General features: G+C 40.0%; 2 protein-coding genes and 1 long non-coding RNA gene across 4 annotated transcripts; 2 read left to right on the top strand and 1 right to left on the bottom strand.

Annotated features, from left to right (window-relative positions):
- Positions 1-862: 862 nt before the first annotated feature.
- Positions 863-14315, bottom strand: LOC109474242 (pyruvate dehydrogenase (acetyl-transferring) kinase isozyme 3, mitochondrial-like). 2 transcript variants are annotated; one of them, XM_019774508.1, is made up of 10 exons: positions 14125-14315; positions 7715-7856; positions 7260-7331; positions 6420-6604; positions 4659-4745; positions 4040-4117; positions 2607-2785; positions 2215-2325; positions 1769-1882; positions 863-1426 (listed from the first exon to the last, which is right to left on the bottom strand). In XM_019774508.1, exons 1-10 carry the CDS (start codon positions 14228-14230, stop codon positions 1271-1273), a joined length of 1230 nt encoding a protein of 409 aa, XP_019630067.1. In that variant the 5' UTR covers positions 14231-14315; the 3' UTR covers positions 863-1270. The 2 variants fall into 2 exon arrangements, with proteins under 2 accessions (XP_019630067.1, XP_019630068.1); XM_019774509.1 differs by lacking the exon at positions 14125-14315 and adding an exon at positions 12825-13054.
- LOC109474274 lies at positions 3577-19071 on the top strand. Its single transcript, XR_002140471.1, has 3 exons — positions 3577-3587; positions 11079-11082; positions 18990-19071. It is a non-coding gene; the product is annotated as an uncharacterized LOC109474274 (long non-coding RNA).
- On the top strand, positions 14530-18982 carry LOC109474257 (protein CDV3 homolog). Its single transcript, XM_019774530.1, has 5 exons — positions 14530-14978; positions 16069-16145; positions 16412-16557; positions 16810-17038; positions 17949-18982. Exons 1-5 carry the CDS (start codon positions 14694-14696, stop codon positions 18076-18078), a joined length of 867 nt encoding a protein of 288 aa, XP_019630089.1. The 5' UTR covers positions 14530-14693; the 3' UTR covers positions 18079-18982.
- Positions 19072-19144: the final 73 nt, after the last annotated feature.

Genomic DNA, 19144 nt, shown 5'->3' with positions numbered 1-19144 from the left:
ATAAAACATACTCTAAAATTAAACAGTTGGTCAATTATTGATAATGGTAAACAAAACTAAATTCCACACATTTTTACAAAAAATTTCAATCATAAGTTTTCACTCAGTCACTTTTAAAACAACCTGAAATGATTTACAAGTAGATCCGAGTTTTCATAACCAAACTACAATGAGGTTTTATGAAAATTATTTTGCTCAATCCCAACTTTTTATGTAGCAAGCTGTGCAGTGTATAAAAAGTTAACACATTTTTATGCATGTATTGCTATTTAGCTCCCATATTCCATATTGAGTAGATTTTGTGGTACACATCACCACCCAGAAGTAAAGCTAGCACCTCATTCACACGACCAATGACCATGGCGTCATGGACTTTTGACAATCACTGGAAACATCTACAAAAGTAACTCTGGTCTAAATTAAATATATTCACTTCAAATCTCCATATTACCTGTCAAAATACATGTGGATTCACAAGGAAAATAAGTTTTACATACATGTACAAACATTTACACTTCTATACGCTTTTACAAACTGTCTTTTACGGCTTTCATTGCCATACCCGAACCTCTTACCCTTTCTGTCAACTCAATACCTTACCATCAGTCAATTTTGATTACAATCGTTACATTACATGTTCAAATCTTTTCATAGGTCCTTTCTCAATAGTCTCTACCAGACTCCTTTGCAGGCTGAATAAATAGTAGAAATCGGCAAAGGGGGAAATCATTGGCCAGAGGAGTTGGCCGGCCATAGAGGGTCCAGTTTTCCTGCACGTGCACTACCTCTGGCCAATGATTTCCCCCTTTGCCGATTTCTACTATTTATTCAGCCTGCAAAGGAGTCTGGTAGAGACTACTTTCTCATAAGCTTTCTTTGATGCTTGTAGTCACCACTCTCTGTAAACATTCAATAAACATCTACAACATCACAAATCCTACCACTTCTGCTAGCCAGAGAGTAGAATCTATTCAGCTGAAAAGGATGCACAACTACATGTGTAGATATCGACCAAGAATTGTGCAGAAAGGTTGTTATAATTGATGAGAAGTCTTTTTCATATCAATACTTTCTTCATCTTTTTTTTCTGTGGCTCCCAATTCTTTTTGAGTGCAAATTCTTTTGTCACTGGTGCCACAGTTTTTCAGGTGCACACACTTCTTGATGATTTGTCCTTTCTAACCACACACATCACACTGTAACCGGTAAGGGAGCTTGGACAGCTTGCACTTTCGCACAGACCATGAGGTCAGGTCCCAGACGCTGCTGCTCATATTCTGAAGGTGAGAAAGGTCCTGACGCTGTTCTGGGAGCCGCGTGGCGTGTACGGCGAGCTCCAGTCCGATGTCGGGATGTTCATGCCGTAGTGACGGGATGATGTCGTGTTGAACACAGGGAGGAGCTCGTTGGCTTCACTAGACAGCGCCTAAGAGGGCAAAAATAGGTGAAAAATTGGTCAAAACTAGGTAAAAATTGGTCAAAACTAGGTGAAAATTGGTCAAAACTAGGTATAAAATTGGTGTGTCCGGAGTGTATAGAAATCCATACATGCATGGTTTCTCACCTGATGAAAGCAGCAGATTGATTTAATTTTTACTTATTCATTTAGATATTCTAACAAAGAGTAAACAGTATGGTTGTTTGCTTCTGAATTGTTGGCACGAAAAAAATACCTTGCTTGATTCGATTCTCCTAGATTTAGGAAAAATGTAGCAACTAATCAGAGGGAAGTCTTCAAGATATGGCCCAACCAGACTGCAGTACCTACCTTCAGCCAGATGAGGGCGTCGGTGCCATAGCCCTCTTGTGACACCAGCTGCAGGTCCCCCTGGAAGTACTTGGCATACAGACGTGACAGCGGCAGTCCGTAGCCATAACCAGCCTGGGAACAGGAGGAAATATCCGTTAGTAATCATGTACAGTACAAACTGACCAAGAAGAGCATTCAGGGGATCGATAAAACCTGGTCTATGTTTACAGGTGATCACTATACGAGCGATTGCTGTTTTTGTTTACATCATAGTATCATACAACAGCAAATTATTGTTTGGCAAATCATTCAATTGTCTAGCCTAGAAAACTGAAAGCAGTAAATGAACCTTCGTTCTTCCAATTTCATATCTATTAGCCCAGCCACTCAGCTATTTGAAGGCACTATTGAAGCATAACCTATAACAAAAAACTACAGTGAATATCCCACATGAATGTACCCACCAGAGGTGCAGTTGTAGACCCAGACTTGGGAGGCTGTGGTGCTGTGGAGTACATGTAGTTAAACAGGACATCCATGGCTGACTTGGGGATGCCGCCACCCTGGTCAGAAATCTGCACGGAAAGAATCAGAAAACATTCTCATTTTACCAATAAAAACTAGTTTGATTCAAATATCATGGTAGGATTCTTGCAATATTGGTATAAAAAAGCTGAATTGTGTAATATTAGCAATGAAAAAAAGAACAGCAACACCAATAATTATAGCATATTTATTTCAAGGAAACCAAACTTTTTAGCATGAAAATATTATCTGTATATACACATTTTACAAAATTCTTGTTAATATATATAATCTAGCCATTACATATAATGCCCAAAGATCTCCCTCCTACCTTAATGGTGAGATCCTCCTTTCCCAAAGACACCTGGCATTTGACCTTAGGGTAGTCTAGAGCTGCAGTACCGTGGTACTCCACTATGGCCCGCATGGCGTTCTTAAACAGCTCAAACAGCATGTGGTACAGGTGGGACGGCACATACACAACTGTGATGGGCGACGACTTCTTCATACCTGTGGGGAAAATAACAACACAAAATATTCACTCACTCAGTTGCCCCACAGAGTAATTGTTGACTGCCTTGCCTGTTATATTATTCAGCTTTTATAAATTCCTTTATGGTCCCAAATTCTATTTAAAAAATGGCAACAGCATAGCCCAAAACACACTATATAATTTTACCTATGAAACATTTTATAAGGCATAAAAATGTTGTAGCTCAAGCAATCTCTTAGTGTCATTTACTAGACACTTTGAGAGTAGGGTATAAGCCAGTGCAGGTATGCAGGAAAAGTGTTTTGAGCCCTGCATGGCCTTGAAACACTACTGTATAGTACATAATAGGACGAAGTCTATCCACATAATGCCATCGGTATATCACGCCAACGCCTGTTGCTAATCATTACGTCAGCTCAGTGAGAGGGATTCTCTTCAAATTAGGGCCTACGTGCACAGGCGAGGGTAAGGATAGTCCTGAGGGACTGCTACTCAACGCTAATAGAAAGACTATCATACTGGTAAATTGAATAGGGATTTGACCCAAGAGAGGTCATTTCTAAAGGACATATGTGCACACAATAGGGCAGAGACAGGAGCTGTATTTCGTGCAGATTCCATACTATTATTACTAGGACCTTGAAGTGTCACTTGTCATTGTGAGCTCTCCTAATAAATTAGTAGTTGCCATAAACAATAATCAACAGCTACAGTTAACAAATTGTACTCCAATGACTATCTCGCTTCTGGATCATAATGAACATGAAACTGTATGATAAACTGGATGGATTGGCTTCAGCATTAAAAACATATTATACAGTATAGATGACAACAGCTATGAATTTAGTGAGCTACACTTCTTACAAAGTCGCTGAGGGAAAATCTAAAAGGGGTCAGCAAGTCTTGTCACATCTTAATGCATCAAGCTGAAAGCCTTTTAAGGAAATGAACCGGTGTATGTCTCTCTAAGATGAGCTGTTCCAAGGTCTAGAAGGCACCTTGGAGAGTAGAGATCACTGGCAGACAGTATTTAGGCAGTGGAAAATTCCATCTGTAAGGCAGTCTGAATGAAGTTTGTTGGATGGTATCTACCAGTGCTTTTTCCAGAAATATACTGTAATTCCTGATTATGTCACTGTACTTTTATGTTCGTTTTTTTTGTGGTCACTTCTGTGTGGCAAACTTATCATTAAGGTTAACAAATAATTCGCCTGAATTAATTCGGCTACAAGGGAGCGTAGACGAGATCTTTTACTGCATGAAAAACTCACCGTTATGAGAGACCAAGTCCAGTTCTGGAGAGGCCAGGTAGTACTGATCACAGAGAAACTTGGCATTCTCATAGGCATCTGTGGAAGGAAGTGGAATTAGAAACAGTTAAATCTTCTTCTTCTTATCCGAGTTTTACGTCTATTGATTCCCTGAATCGGGGGTATAGACGTGCTTGCACAGGTGCATGTTTGGGCTTGTCATTTTGCCCCTCAGCATGCTGAGGAGCACAACAGCAAGCCTGTGCAAGACTTTTTTTGAAGCAAGGTTTTTACTGACTGGATGCTCTTCCTAACGTCAAACGTCAGTTTTTGACAGCCTTCAGAGACTGGCTGTATGAGGAAATGTGTGTTAAGTGCCTTTCCCAAGGGCACAACATCGGGGTATGTAGTAGGTGGATTTGAACCCAGGGCCCCTGGGTCCCGGGCCGAAAGCCCTACCACTATACCACACAACGCCACCAATCATGAGTCAAAAATGTTCAAATTCAAATTCAGCATCCTATCCTATCCTCTGGCCTTTTGTAATACCCACTGGATAGTTTGAAAACTTGGCAAACTAACACTGTAATAGTTTGAAAATGTTATAGCCTCCCACGAGATTAGTGGCATGACTACTTACCGAGAACAACAGCCTCCACATCACAGTTGGGGTCTATACTGCCCACATGGCGAGGGTGTGTCTCTTGTGTAGGGGAGAAGAGAAGAACTGGAGAAACACAAGGAAACATACTGGCCTGTTAGTAGACAACAAACAACTCGATTCCTTGCCTGACAAAATTTCACAATTACCATTTGATTATTGACTAAAAAAAAATTTAAAAAACAACTTTTATATGGCTGCCATCGAAGGATGCTGTTGAGTATGACAATGTTTCTGTTATTTCATTGAGGTGTGTGTGTTTTGAACAGGACTGTAAACACAATTTGCCAAAATTCTTCCCTACAATTTGGGAAAACATTCTAGAAATACTGAAGCCATTGTTTCTGCCCTACTGCTACAACATGAGCTTTAAAATTTCACGTAATTTGGGTTCTTGCTCGAAATAACAAGCCTCCATTTCAGCAAACTGTCATTTTCAGCAAATTGTAGGTTAGTACTGCGCCTCACTGAAGCACCCAATCTCTTTCAGTGTCAAGGCCACAAAATTTATATAACATCTGTCAGCGACCTGTATCGTATTTTAAACTACCCTGAGCACTTGCCAAGAACAATTATTCCTGGCCTTTACAACATAATACATCCCTCCTATTGCCAGCCCGAAGACGAATGCAAACATTTTGTGACGACATTCACACACGCCAGACCTTTAACCACTTCCTATAAGGCTCCAGGATGCATTCCTGTAGTTCTATTTTAAGTGCTTGACCTTTACTTATATGTTTGTGCGGAAAAAGGTAAAAGTCACTGCATACAAATGGTAAATCTGTCTGGGTACTGGGGTGCCGCTAGCAACACTTATAATCTAGACGAATCTAATGAATCAGCAAATGTCAGTTTTTCTGGAATTTTTCTCAAAACATGATACGGCCACACCAGTTTTATTCTTTGTTTTCTGGATTTAAAAATGAAAAACCTGATGAAAATAAAGCCTATGGACTAGGTTGATGCCCTGGTACCCTCACATTCAAGTTTTCTACCTAGCCCTATGATTTTAATGAAGCATTTTGTTAACTTATGGTGTAAACTTAAAATGTCCAAGAACAATTAGGAAATAAATTTGTCTGGCCTTTATATTAGCCACCTACAGTACCTTCACAAGCCATCACAAACTTATAAACATGAAACCATGTTTGAAGTTAATCTGGCCAATCTGCCTTCAACTCCACTCTGTAAGTCCTGGGTAATCCCCTGGTAATACGATACATTAACCTTCGTCTGATCATTTTCCATCACGTCACGCCCTTCTGACCAGCGCATGCCTGTCACGTAGATACGCCTGCCGTACTCTCTTATCACATGCCCAAATGTCACCCACTTCAAATTGCGATGACGGTGTTCTTCTAATGACACCGACATATTTCATACTTGTGGGACCGTTGATGCCAATAATAAATGCTTTGAATATCACATGTCAGGTGAAGATTTAAACCCTTCAACTTTCAGGCCATAAATTTCAAGTAAATTTGTTGGGACAGATACCGTGTATACTTAAATTAAAGCAGTTTACAAATACATAGTGATCCCATGTTTGGAAAACATACTTGCACATATTCTAATCATACCGAAAGATAATCCTGGGGGACCAATAAATGTACGATCATTTAAAAGGGAAAGAAATAAACTTTCCAATGACAGAATATACAATGCAATAGATCAACAGTCATTGAGGATATATTCAGTATGATCGACCAAGAACAAGTTTCCCAACTTTGTACTGACCATGTTGGTGTATAAGCATTCGGATGCTTATTCTGCTCATGTAGAAGCGGTCTAGAAAGTACTGTATGTTGGAGTCTGTCTGATGATCGATGCCGTGTGTGTCCCTGAGTTCGATCACTCCCTGAGCCATCGTCTCTACAACATTGCTGTGTCGTTTTCTGATGTTGTACAGCGTCTCTGTAAAACTGGAGGAAGCACAGGTATAGTTATGCCATAGTTATAGGTACAGTATGCCACAATTTCTTACAACTCCCAATGTCGCAACAGAAAGAAACCTATTTCGTGCCCTGAGTAGACATTTTACTATAATGGTACCGCTATGGAAGAATATCTTTCCTCGGAAAGCAAAACACTTCATCATTCATGTTCATACTTTCAACAAAGGCAAACATATTGTATAACCTTTGGTCCATAGAAAAGCCCATACTCATTTGGTCAATGACAGTCAAAATACTTGTTTTGCAAACAGCTATAGGGACATGTTTCAGTAATCAGTACAGTGCGGTGCTCTTATTTTCAGCACTTCCCTCATGATCAGATTTCAGAACACTTCCTGCAGTATTCCCATAAAACACCTGCTGACTTGAATGAATTTTATTTCCTCCTAAGTGCCGATGTCACCATGACTACCTCTAAAGAGGCCACTCATCCTCTTCTTGTAAAAATTGTAGTAGATCATCTCACAACATATCCATATATGGTACTAGTATTAGCCCATTCCAATCTGAAAGACCCTTGTTGCTAAGGACACCCTAATTTTATATCCTTCAACACCGCAATTATAACAGATGAAAATTCAGTTCAATGGATACCCTATGATTTTAATCCTATAATACTTACTTTTCTATAACTGCAGAATTATCTGGGCTCTTATTCTCAAAGCCTAGAATCTCTGTCAGACTCTGAATGTACCTGTACAACACAAAGATGAAATGTTAGTGTTTCAAGAAAATAACAAATCTATTATCAATCATCTTGGTCATTTCGTTCCTTTCCTTCTTCTCAACTCCTTGAGCTAAGGATGCCACAATAGGTAAGATACAATGGACTTTTAAGAACTGATTGCAGTTGTAGGATTTATTTTGTTATACATGTGTAATCTCTGACTTTCAGTACAGTAAATGCATTTAATTTCATTTGAAACACTTCTGTAGTACAGTAGTATATAACAGTAATATACAACTCCCGATGTCATGAATTCACAGTGGAAAGGTCAGGAAAACAAATCTATCGCAAAACTTTATGCATTTACAGTATCCATGAGAAAAACATGTAGACTAGAAGAAATGTCTGACCAGCTTTGGACCAGCTCGACAGACGGCATCTTGAGCAGCGTGTCCGGCAGGAGGTTGATCTCCTTCATGATGTTGGCCAGACGGACGGGCAGCTCCTGCCGCAGGAACGTGAACGACTTCTTCTCACACGCATTCTTGGACCCTGGAGAAACATAGCCAACAAACAATACATTACAGCATGGGAATCAGAGATACTGCAATACACAGAACCCCTAAAGGCCGTAAAGGGCCTCAATTTTGTAAGATTTTGCACTCAAAATTAAAGAAAAAACAATTGAGAACAAATTCTTCCTGTGATTGACATGTACAGTCTCTTTTGAGCATATCTGCAGCATTCTTGTTTTCATATTTCTGGTCAAATTTGTTTTTGTGACCTGTGCAAAAACAAGCTGCAAAAGTGCCACCGACTTAACCACCTTTGCTCTTCCAAGTGTAAACAACAACATCCTGTCCACTGGTAGCAACAGCAACTTTTGCTGTGACTTCTATTTGATTTGTTAGCACTTTTTATTTTGACATAAATCTGAACATTTGGCTGGGTAGAATGAAAATTGAGGGGGGATACAAGTACTGTGAAGTAGGTATTTTTTGACCAGCCATTTTGCCATCCTTTCTTTACCTTTCATCGAGACACCCTGTCCTTGAGGGCGCCCTTCGAACAATTACCACAGGACCATGAAAGGGTCAAAAAGGACAAAATCAATTCAGTGCCTGGCCCTTCAACCAAATTGACTACAGTACACAAACTAAAAATACACACTCTACTGATGAGTGAGTTTGGACTGCTATCCTCTAATTTTCTCTCATTGATTTGGTAGTGCAGACAAGGTGTTTTATACATACAAATGTTATTACTTGTTAGGCCACACCAATTTAATTTGTTGGTTCTCGGATTCGCCTCTTCGTTTTTTTCTGATTTGCAAAAAAAAAATGATTCTGGTTCTGAATCAACTCAAAAATGCTCATTTTGCCCCAAACAGTTGAGGAAATTCTTTTTCTTCCTAGTTGTTACAGTTTTCCCATCTATCATTGCAGTGGTTTGATTAAAAGTTCAAAATTCAATGTTTAAATTTTAACCCAGCCTTTTGTGTTGACTTCATGGCTCATTCCGTAGCATTTAAGCCTTTAATGGGATGCCTAGACCAATTTTTATTTCTATTTTTTTTCGCCCTGTCGCTTCATATTTTTTCTGAAAAAATCCGAGAACCAACAAATTAAATTGGTGTGGCCTTACGCAAAACATTTTCATTCCATGTTATCTCGATACTCCATGTGTTCAAACAAACAGTTTGAACTAACATTGACGAGCTGTAAACATTGACTGGAAAATCCATGAGTCGCATGACTCGGTAAAATATGGTAGACTTTACCCCTGTATACATCTTACTTAGTATACACTTACTAACTTAGTACTGGAACAAAATACTGTATATTTTCCATACAGCACATTTTTATCATTAAGAGTTTTTGTATACAAATTTGTTGTTGAGTAATGGAGTCGTTCCAATAAGTGAACAACCATAGACTATACAATTTTGATGAATTTGATCTTATTTGAAAATTGCATTGAAGGACTTATTTTCATTAAGTTGAGTAAATAACTGCAGAGGTGTGTCAGGGGTGTGTCCCATTTCCTAGGATCTGATTGGCTGATTTGGGGTCGTGCCCGGTTGAAGACATTTCACAACATCACCCTTTGAAAACCTGGCCCCACTGTTGTTTTTTTAATCGATAAGACACACGAATATGATCTTGGACAATCTGCAGGGCCATATTTGATTATGGAACATGACATAGTCATTAGTATGTCAGTTTGGATCTATCTTATTGTTTTGACAAAATCTACCCTAAAATATTCATAGAACTACATGTATAAATTGGGCTATCACTGTATCAGGTAGCTCAACAGCTGTTGCTACATACAAAAATGATATGACTGCGTGCTATGATTTACATGAACTTGGTTGCTTATTATCCACTAACAACCCATACCAAAAGAAAAAGATGACAGCAAAAATTCTGTAGTGCAAAACATAAACTACTTATTGGGGCCCCAAAGCAAGGTTCCTAGTCAGAGTCTTGTGACCAGGCCAACAATGTTTACATACCTGAGGGTGTGTTGGGGGTGTGTGCCCTTTCTAAGACTCCTATTGGCTGTTAAAAATATTGATGTCATCATATACATCAGCAGGAAATGAACCTTTGACACCAATCAACCAAAGTGTTGGACAGAGGCCAGAAAAAAACAAAACGTAGCAACTGATTATTCAGAGCTGACCAGGTGTACGTTTCTGTAAATTACAACAATTTTGTAAATACAAGTTTCCGAGTTCCTTATTTCTACTACCACCCCATATATTTACGTATCTACATGTAAAATACCCTTTCCCACCACTTGGCACCACATAACAACAACATCTGGCCCCAGTGTTATCAATGACGCAACTGCCTGTGGGTGTGTCTCAATCTAAGACCAGCCATTGGCAGTTTGAACCAGTTCAATCGGGTTCATGTAATTTGTTGTTGTCTATCAACTCTCAGATGTCAAGCAAACTCTAGATGATTCTTCAGATTGTTCTTAACTTGGAATTAAAGAATGGATTTACCTACGTATTCCATACGTGTTATTAGCACAAATTTCTAAGCCATATATTGAGTTATACAGTTGAGTTGGTGTTTCATGTTAATATATGGACTTTGCTCCCATAGACTCCCAGAGAACAATGTACACATAGGTGAGTTATTTGGGTCATGAGGCCACCCAAACTACAAAACACTCAAGAAGTATACTCGGCAAAACCTTATAATTCTGCCCTAATCATACATTATAATACCGCTTGCTCCATTAGAAATGAAACACATTGAGCATGAATTAGACTTTTAAAATTTTTATTGAGGGTTTATTACCAAGTGTTTGGTAAAAATTAGATGCCAAGAAGTTTATCTGCACTTTCTATGTCATGTTTGCCTGTATCGACCGCAAATATGTACTCTGTTCCAAGGCTAACTGTTGTGGTACAGATACTGGATCTGTGTGCATCTTTTTTACTCGAGTCACCTGTATTCGCCTGTATATCTTGATTGAAATGACTAACTTTAGTGGGGAGAAAAATTCCAATAAGGCAAAAAAACTGTACAAATGGTAGCCTGGTCACCAAACCTATTTTAGCTCCAGAGTCCTACCGGTATATCCTCTCTGGATCAGGAACTAAAATAGGTTTGGTAAAAATGGCTGAGGAAGAGATGTGAGCTGAAAACTAGGGCATGAAGAATTAAGATCATTATAATTTACAGCAAATGGTGCAGAGTTGTTCTTCTGGTTCCATTTACCTGGCAGGTCTGGTCTGGATTACCTTCATTCCAGACATGTGGCCACAGGTCAGTAAACAGACCAAGGAGGTTAGATACAAATCTTCTTGGTCAGACCCAGGGTCTGAAACCACATGTGGTTCAAAAACCAATTTGCAAATCACACTGGTATTTTTTATATTAACAAGACTGATAGTTTTGAGTCACTAGTCTCTCGGCAAAATGCTATCTGCGGTGAAAACAAAAGCTGTATACAATGCACTACATACATACAAGTGTATTTATTGGGAAACTTTCTCATTCTGAACTTCTGTCTAACAGGTATATTTGCACCCTGATAATGATACAGTAACTGATGAGCAAAACATTTGTTTGTAGACTGAATTCTGGCACACAATGATCAAAAGACTTTAGTACCTGTCACAAATACTAGTACATGTAGTTCTATATTTAGGCCTGTGCCACTCCCCCTTTTCCAGAGGTCACCTTGACCACTTGCATGACACGCACCCCGACTAGAATTTCAAAAGAACAACATCCAAATGAAAAAAAAAACAACACTAACATTGATTCACTATATGGCCAAGATCATGCTTTACACAGTTTTCAGGGATGCTTTTCCAAACAATACTTTAATGGTGGAAACTTTCTGATGGGTATTCATTCTATCAAGGACACTTTACACCTTGTAAAATGTCCTTGATTCTAGGTAACCTAGCTAAAGAACAAAAAGAAAGGATTAAGTTCTTCCTGCAGTATCAAGTGACTATTATCAACTATATGTGGCCTGACAGCCGACACGTAGTCACTGCTTGTAACTCACTTACCAGCCGGCAACGCACGACCAAACATGCATGTTAACTTTTCTTTCCACGTCAGCCGCTACTGGACATGCATACAAACATTTCACTTGCTCTGGCACCAAGAAAATTGGTCTGACTTGAGAACTGAATATTCAAATTCTCCTGAGTCAGACATCTCGAAAACAAGACTTCAAAACTTGCAATTTGCAAATTATATATTCTTGAGTCTTTTGAGACTTGCCAAAACCAACTAGTAAAGCAAAAGGACCTGTACTATAAAACACTTGGTCATGTGGATAATTACATTATGATTTCCAAAAGCTAATAGAGTAGACAACTAACTTTCCTTGACCTTGGTGTTAATCACAGTGACACCAATTCACTTTGAAGAATATTTGAAAAATAAAGTTACATCTGTACTTGAAGAAGTTACGTACTGGAATGGATTAAGGCATACAATATAGATTTCATTTGTCTACACAGACACACCCACTTTTCTGGTGAATGTTTAACCACTCCTTCAAAGAAACCAGGAAACCATACAAATTACAATGTAAGGAAGGCTGGACAGGATTTTGGGCCAACGGAAGGTTTTTGATAAGTTTGGATGCTACAAGCTAAACTAAGTTAAGTTGGGAAGTATTTGGGTTTGTCAACAAAAGACTTCCAGACCAACCTTGTGCAAAATGCTGGTCATGAATAATTTACAGTCATACCAACGGTTCCCACAATATTCAATTGAATATTGCAAGGCCACAATCTGTGACGTATATTCAAAACAAAGACCAGCTTGTTGTTGGATAAGCTGCTTGACTGTTTAGAGCAACAGTACAGAGAACTGTGTGTTGTGACGCAGAGACAACGTCCGGCTTCCCAAAGCATACTGTATCTGCAGCAGATGCCAATAGAATATCCAACTAGACTGACACAAGCAACATTTCATCAAAACATAACAAGACACCAGTGTGGTTTGAAGAGGAAACACAATGCAGACTTACGGCCAAAGTCCAACAGTTTCTTCAGAGACAATGGAGAGGGGTGGAAATTTCCGTAGTGGCTCAAGGCCTGGTTCAACTTCTGCATCATCTTGCGGGTGCCCATGGCGAGAGTCGTCCAGCAACTGACTGGCTGAAATCTATCGTTCTCTCCTCTGTTCCTCGGCTATATATCACAATACCGGCTGGCGTATACCAATTGTACGTGTGCTATTGAATCCCAATGGCGTCAATACGACCCTTTTGAGGGTTGTGACATCAGCAAACCGTTCAAGAACAGCAAACAGTTCAAGAGCTTTCATGTACGTCATTCAAGACCATAACAAGACAGCCTGATGACAACATGACATGTCTGCCCTTGGTTGGTTTTCTGTCCATCACAACCAGACCAACCAGTCATGGATTGGGCAATATGCAAATTAGCTAACAATGAAAACAAAGGTCACTGCTCTAAAAAGTAGACAAACTCAAACTGACCAACAACAGAAGCCAACATCTAGTTACTTTAATTAATTAATCAGTTGTCTTAATACTAGTTGTGTCTGTTTTTGATGACATTCACGTTTGTTTTTATTTTTTATTTGCCCAGGGGGTCCGTACGTGTGGATGCGGTCAACCAGGGCATCCCTTGTTGGGCCGCGCCAAAAATAAACATTTGGCGGGATCAAGTGGAAATTTACAACTAAGTAACGGTGCCTACAGAGTGAAGCCCTACAACATAGAATCCCTATTTTCTCCCATATTGTAGTAGATAGATCTCGATCACATTTATCTTCAGATTAAGTAAATAGATATAAGTTAGGGACATCTTTTGCATCATAGCAACTATGACTAATCCGACATATACACACCATGGAAAAACACGTAGGCTCATTTACTACTTCCCTCAAAGCCTTTCACGGATAATTGTAAGCCTTTAACCACTTGGTACACAAAATAACCGAAGGCTTTGCCAGCTGGGATATGAAATTGGCCTGGGAAAGGAAGTTCCAGTTCACACCGGTTTTCCCAGGCCTGGTTTTTCCGTTGAATGAGAAATGTAAACATATGCAACTGCTTTCCATGCGAGTCATGGAAAAACCCACGATCGGACTAACGGTACAGTATAACGTTATAAACGGTGAATTCATATAATTTGTTCATTTCAGACAACCGTTCCGTTAACAAAAAGATAACTTGTAAATGAACCAGATGACGCTTAAATGGAATAAGTTTCCCCACTTACTCTAAGACTGGTTACCTGAGTATTTTTGCCAAATATTTTTATGCATTTTTGCGGAGCGGAAAAAGGAAGCTGGCTTACCGAAATCGAGGAACTGTTGCATAGACAACGGCGACGGTGAGAAGCGAGAATAGTGGTCCACTAGAGCCGGGAGACTCTTCAGAATTCTCGGAGAAAGCTTCATCATGCCTGATCCTTCTGTTATAAATAAATAATTGACTCGATCAACTGTACCCTGCCGCCGGCCGGTAAAATCGAAGACAACCTGGCCATCGTGGAGGCCGGTATATATACCAAGGCTGACGTCATGGAAAATAAGAGATACTCGTTTCTTATTGGTCAATTTGGAGGAGTGTCTAATTCCGCTCATATGATTGGATGTTGAGGTGGTTAATTAAAATAAATACGTGACTAAGATCACGCCTAACAAGTTATCGCGAGATCAGGTGACGTATTTCCGGTTCCTGCCGGCTCCCGCTGGCTCCAGGCAATATCGCGAGAAACATCGAGAAATCTCGAGAACAGTGACTTGCACATGCGCTACAGCTGGGCTCCGGCATGCGAAGGGTCGTGCAGAGAGAACTGTACAAAAATCTTACAATATTTCCACAAGTTTCTCCCATTTCCCCGCATTCAAGGACCTGATCACAATGGAAGAAGGTAAAGAAGACGTTGCCTCAGCGGTAGAAGGAGGGACAGAAGAAGGGGGTTCGGAAGAAAGGAAGGTGAACCCAGCAGAAGATGCCAAAAGTTTGGATGATTTTTTCGCCAAAAAAGACAAATCAAAAGGGAAGAAGAAGAAAGGGAAAATCAGCACAGACGTTCTGGCAAAGGAGCTAGAGGGCCCTGGCAAGAAAAAGGCAACAAAGAAGAAGAAAGAAAAGGGCGAGAAAGTGGACAAGGGGCCCAGTAAGGAAGGATCGCCGGTGGAAGAGGTAACGTGATGTATTGTGAAGTGTGGGAGGGGGGCTGACAGTGTAGTATGTGCGTTATGATTTGTGACGTGTACTAAGATGTGATGTTTGGCAAACTACATCATTCAGACACTGAGAGAAAGAAGCAATAAACAAGGAAGCCAGCTTTCCAAGAAAGCTAATAAGATTGCATGAGAAAGAACAAAGGACAGGATTTTACTGAAGTGAAATCATTGGCAAAGTATTTTATGATATTTGTGAATAAAGGGTTAATGCACTGCCCCGAGTTGTATATGGTGTCATAACTGCATGAGCAGCTGCCATAACCACCGAATAAACCACCGTGTGAGCGAAGCGAACGAGGTGGTTTATGAGGTGGTTATGGCAGCTGCCCATGCAGTTATGACACCATATACAACGAGGAAAAGGCAGTGCATTAAAATTATTATCATATAGCCTATCCAAACTGTCAATCAACACAATTCCTGTTTGAAATACAACAGCTTTAATATATATACATACATAAAAATACATTCGAATATATTATACGCTTTAAAACAAATATGGATAATTTCATTTAATGCAAATTGTAGTTTAAATGAAGCTAAACAAAAAGTTTATTGGACAGAAAAATGCTACAAAGGTTTACAGAAAGAGTCGCATGCCCCTATACCCTATAACATAATGGTATCAGCCATAACACGACATGTGCTGTTATTCCGCCATAACACCACATGTGCTGTTATCGGGAAATAACAGCACGGGTATCCGGGCCTCTGATTGGTCCACGCCGTCCGGCTATATGATAATTTATAATATTTCATATTACATAACAGTGTATCAAAACACTGGTGTTGGTATCATATTGTACCCTTTCTATGCTGTCATTTTGAACTGCTGTAAATGAACTGGTTCAAAATAAGGTAAGGTATAATAATGTAATTCATTAATTCATTAAAAAATTTATCCATATGGCACAAAGCGTCATCAAAGTCAGTCCACCACAGATGTTAAAGGTACTTGGTATCAGCGGCTGCTAAGTGCACTTAAAGTTAAAGGCAAATTGTCTATTGATTGATTGATTGATTGATTGAAATCTTATTTTTTTCAGGATGCTGACTGGATACAAATAGAAGAGCCTGGTGAGAAAGACTACAGTGGACTAAGGATAGCATCCCTCAACATTAGGTAGTTGAGAATCTTCTTAGTCTCTACTCTCATGCTATTGAAAATGGTTGGACTAGTTTGTGTGTATGTTTTTCAGGACAGAGTAGTTTGACAGCACACGGGTAGGGGTGAAGGTTGACAGTAGCTAGAATCAGTGGTCAAAAGGTCAGACAGAGGAGATGGGGTGAACATGGAAATCCCAGAATCTGACCCATATCTACATGTACCTACCAGTACCCCAGGTACTAGTACATGTGTATTAAAGATTGTATTTGTTTATTTCGTAGTGAACAGAGGCAGGAAGAACAAGAGCCGTCTCCAGAGGAAGAGCAGGAATACGACGAGGCCGGAGAGCCGCTGCCGCCGCGAGAATCTGCACAGCAAGGACCCTGGAAAATGCTCTCAGGAGGGGAGCAACCAAGCGCAGTAGCAGGTAAGGATCATCCTGACCCTCCGGCACAGTGGTATCTTGTCAGTGCCAGGAACCTTATACATATAGATTTACAGTCAAGCCTCTACAAGTGACCACCTCTACATAAGGACCAACTGTCCACATAGACCAAGTCAATCTGTCCTTGGGCAGATTTTACAGTGCTTTATTATATTTGTTTGACCACATTTTTTCAGTCCCCTAAATTGTTTTCTTGGGCAGTTTTTACATCACTTTATTTGTTTGTCTGTATAGAAGCGCCGCCACCAGAGCCCAGCCCTGCCCCCGCCCCTGCTGCCGCGGGCGCTGCTCCCAGCAAGTACATCCCGCCCAGCCTGCGTGCCGCCATGGCCGCGCAGGAGTCCCGGGCCACGCCGAGCTGGTCGGGCAGGCAGCGAGGGTCCCGCGCCCCGCCCGAGATCACCAGCGAACAACACTTCCCCTCCCTGGCCGCATCTCTGCAGGACAAGCCTCCAGGCATGGGGTGGGTAGACCATATCTGTGGTACCTCAAATGCAAGCAGTTTTGTAAAAAAAATAAGAAGAGGTAGAGCTATGTACAAATTTTACATACAGCTACAGACTCTACCTAAACAAGTTTGACCTATCGTCTGTCTCATTAAGTGGTACATGTAGATTGTTCTTTGAATGAGGGTTTATGTATTTCAATCTAAAACAAGAATTTTTGCATTTTAATTTTACCACTTTAGTATATACATTTTGTAGTATACACTTTTTTGCTTAGACTGTCATGTAATGTATCAATACTACAGAATAATCACACTTTTTTCTTCATTTTTTCACCAGATTTTTAGATCACAATAATGTCTCCACAGTGGAATTCTCTTGGTTTATTTCTTGTGTCTTTCACCACAGCAGTTTGTCTAAACCTGCTTCAGATAGTATGAATGTTGTGACACTTTTCTTTTTTCACTGTTATTTCTTGCCACCTCTGCGTAGAAATTTTTGGTGAGTATAGATGACTTGTGGTAGCATGGCTTTGGTGGATTTGCAGGAGCAAGTCAACCACTGGAACATTCCTTTTTTTCAACAGTTAGTACAAAAAAAATGTCATGACTTCTAATGATGTCTTTGAATTAGTTTCCTTTTCTTTCCCTTCCAGAAATTGTTGGATGGAACAGCATTTTTCTACACATTCAGTGCAATTATACTTGCTGTCTATACAGTTCTATAATTCTATTTCTACCTTGATCTTCTACATTTTTGTTGGTAGGCGTATGAAAACTACTGCCTATCACTCGATAAATGGGATGGGACTGTCTTATGACATGAAAGTGGATGATTGAATGTCCAAACATGTGTGCATGAGGAATTTTTCAATGTAATTTGTAACAGGTACATAAGAATCATGCATGCTCTTTCAATGTTTTACAGACAGAGGAGAGCAGCAGAAGAAAACCGACAGTTCTCTACGGTGACACGAGGAGCGCGGGGCGTGGGCGGCCCGGAGAAGAACGCGCCCCTAGAGACACAGAACCCGTACGCCGCCCTCAGTAGACGATAATAAAACAGCAATAAATTTAGTTAGTCCGTAGGGCTCGAAACTAACCATGCTCCGGTGGGGAAACTACAACAACTGGCATTCTACTGGTCTGTCCTCGTAGTTTGGTCACTATGTGGCTGCTGTTATATGGCTCCGGTCCTGAGGTGGTGCCAAAAACTGAGGGACCCTGCCAGTTGACCAGGTTTTGCTCTCCTGAAACTCTGAAGTTTACCTGTTCTCACGAGCATGACTAGAGCCTAGTCTCAACATGGCCCTTCTGCAGGCTGAAGAATTGGCGTAGTTTGGTCAAATACCCGGGTAGGGACAATATTTTGCCAGATAAAGAAAATTAAACTTCTATAGTTGTGGCAAACTCCAGTAGCAAAATATTCTCCCTGTTTGGCCAATTTCAACACTCTTTAAGCTTGCAGAAGGGCCTGGAGGTGACTAAACAGAGCCCACTTTTCAGTATTTCCCCTAGATCAAGCAGATTGCCTGTAACTTCTGGATAAACTGATAATACTCACAGGAACATATGGATTGCTACTTCAAATTTTCACGAAATTTGCTACTTTAGAAGCTGGCAAAATGCTTGATGTATACGTTAATAGGCCATTTAATGGAAAGCGTTGCCTTGAATACAATTCCGATAACAGGGACTGCCAAATACCTGGGGAAACTCTGGGATGTACACAAGCTTTGATCAGAAATGTTTAAATAAACCAAATATTTGTCATAACTTCAGCCGTATGCTGGGTAGTTTTTGTCACTGTTCTTGATTTTCTGGAAATTAAACCCTACGTATACAGCCCACCTTATTTGATCTTGTCATACTTCTAGAGGAATAAGGCATTGGTAAATACAAGTGAAAGAATTTGAACTGAAATACTCAAATACTACAAGTACATATATTATGATATGATGAGGCCTAGGTACCTGACAAAGTCAGTCAGAACGTTACTTTATTTTCAGTCTCTTTTTTTTATATGATAATTGTACTGGTATGTTATCTTACACAAAATATGACAAGAATACACACACACATGTATTGACAGTAACTCAAATTTTCCAGTTGTATTCAAATAAC

This window comes from Branchiostoma belcheri, unplaced genomic scaffold, assembly GCF_001625305.1.
Source record: "Branchiostoma belcheri isolate BF01 breed outbred unplaced genomic scaffold, Haploidv18h27 scaffold30, whole genome shotgun sequence".
NCBI lineage: Eukaryota > Metazoa > Chordata > Leptocardii > Amphioxiformes > Branchiostomatidae > Branchiostoma > Branchiostoma belcheri.
The sequence above is the reverse complement of the archived record's forward strand: the minus strand, read 5'-3'. Positions and strand labels throughout refer to the sequence as shown.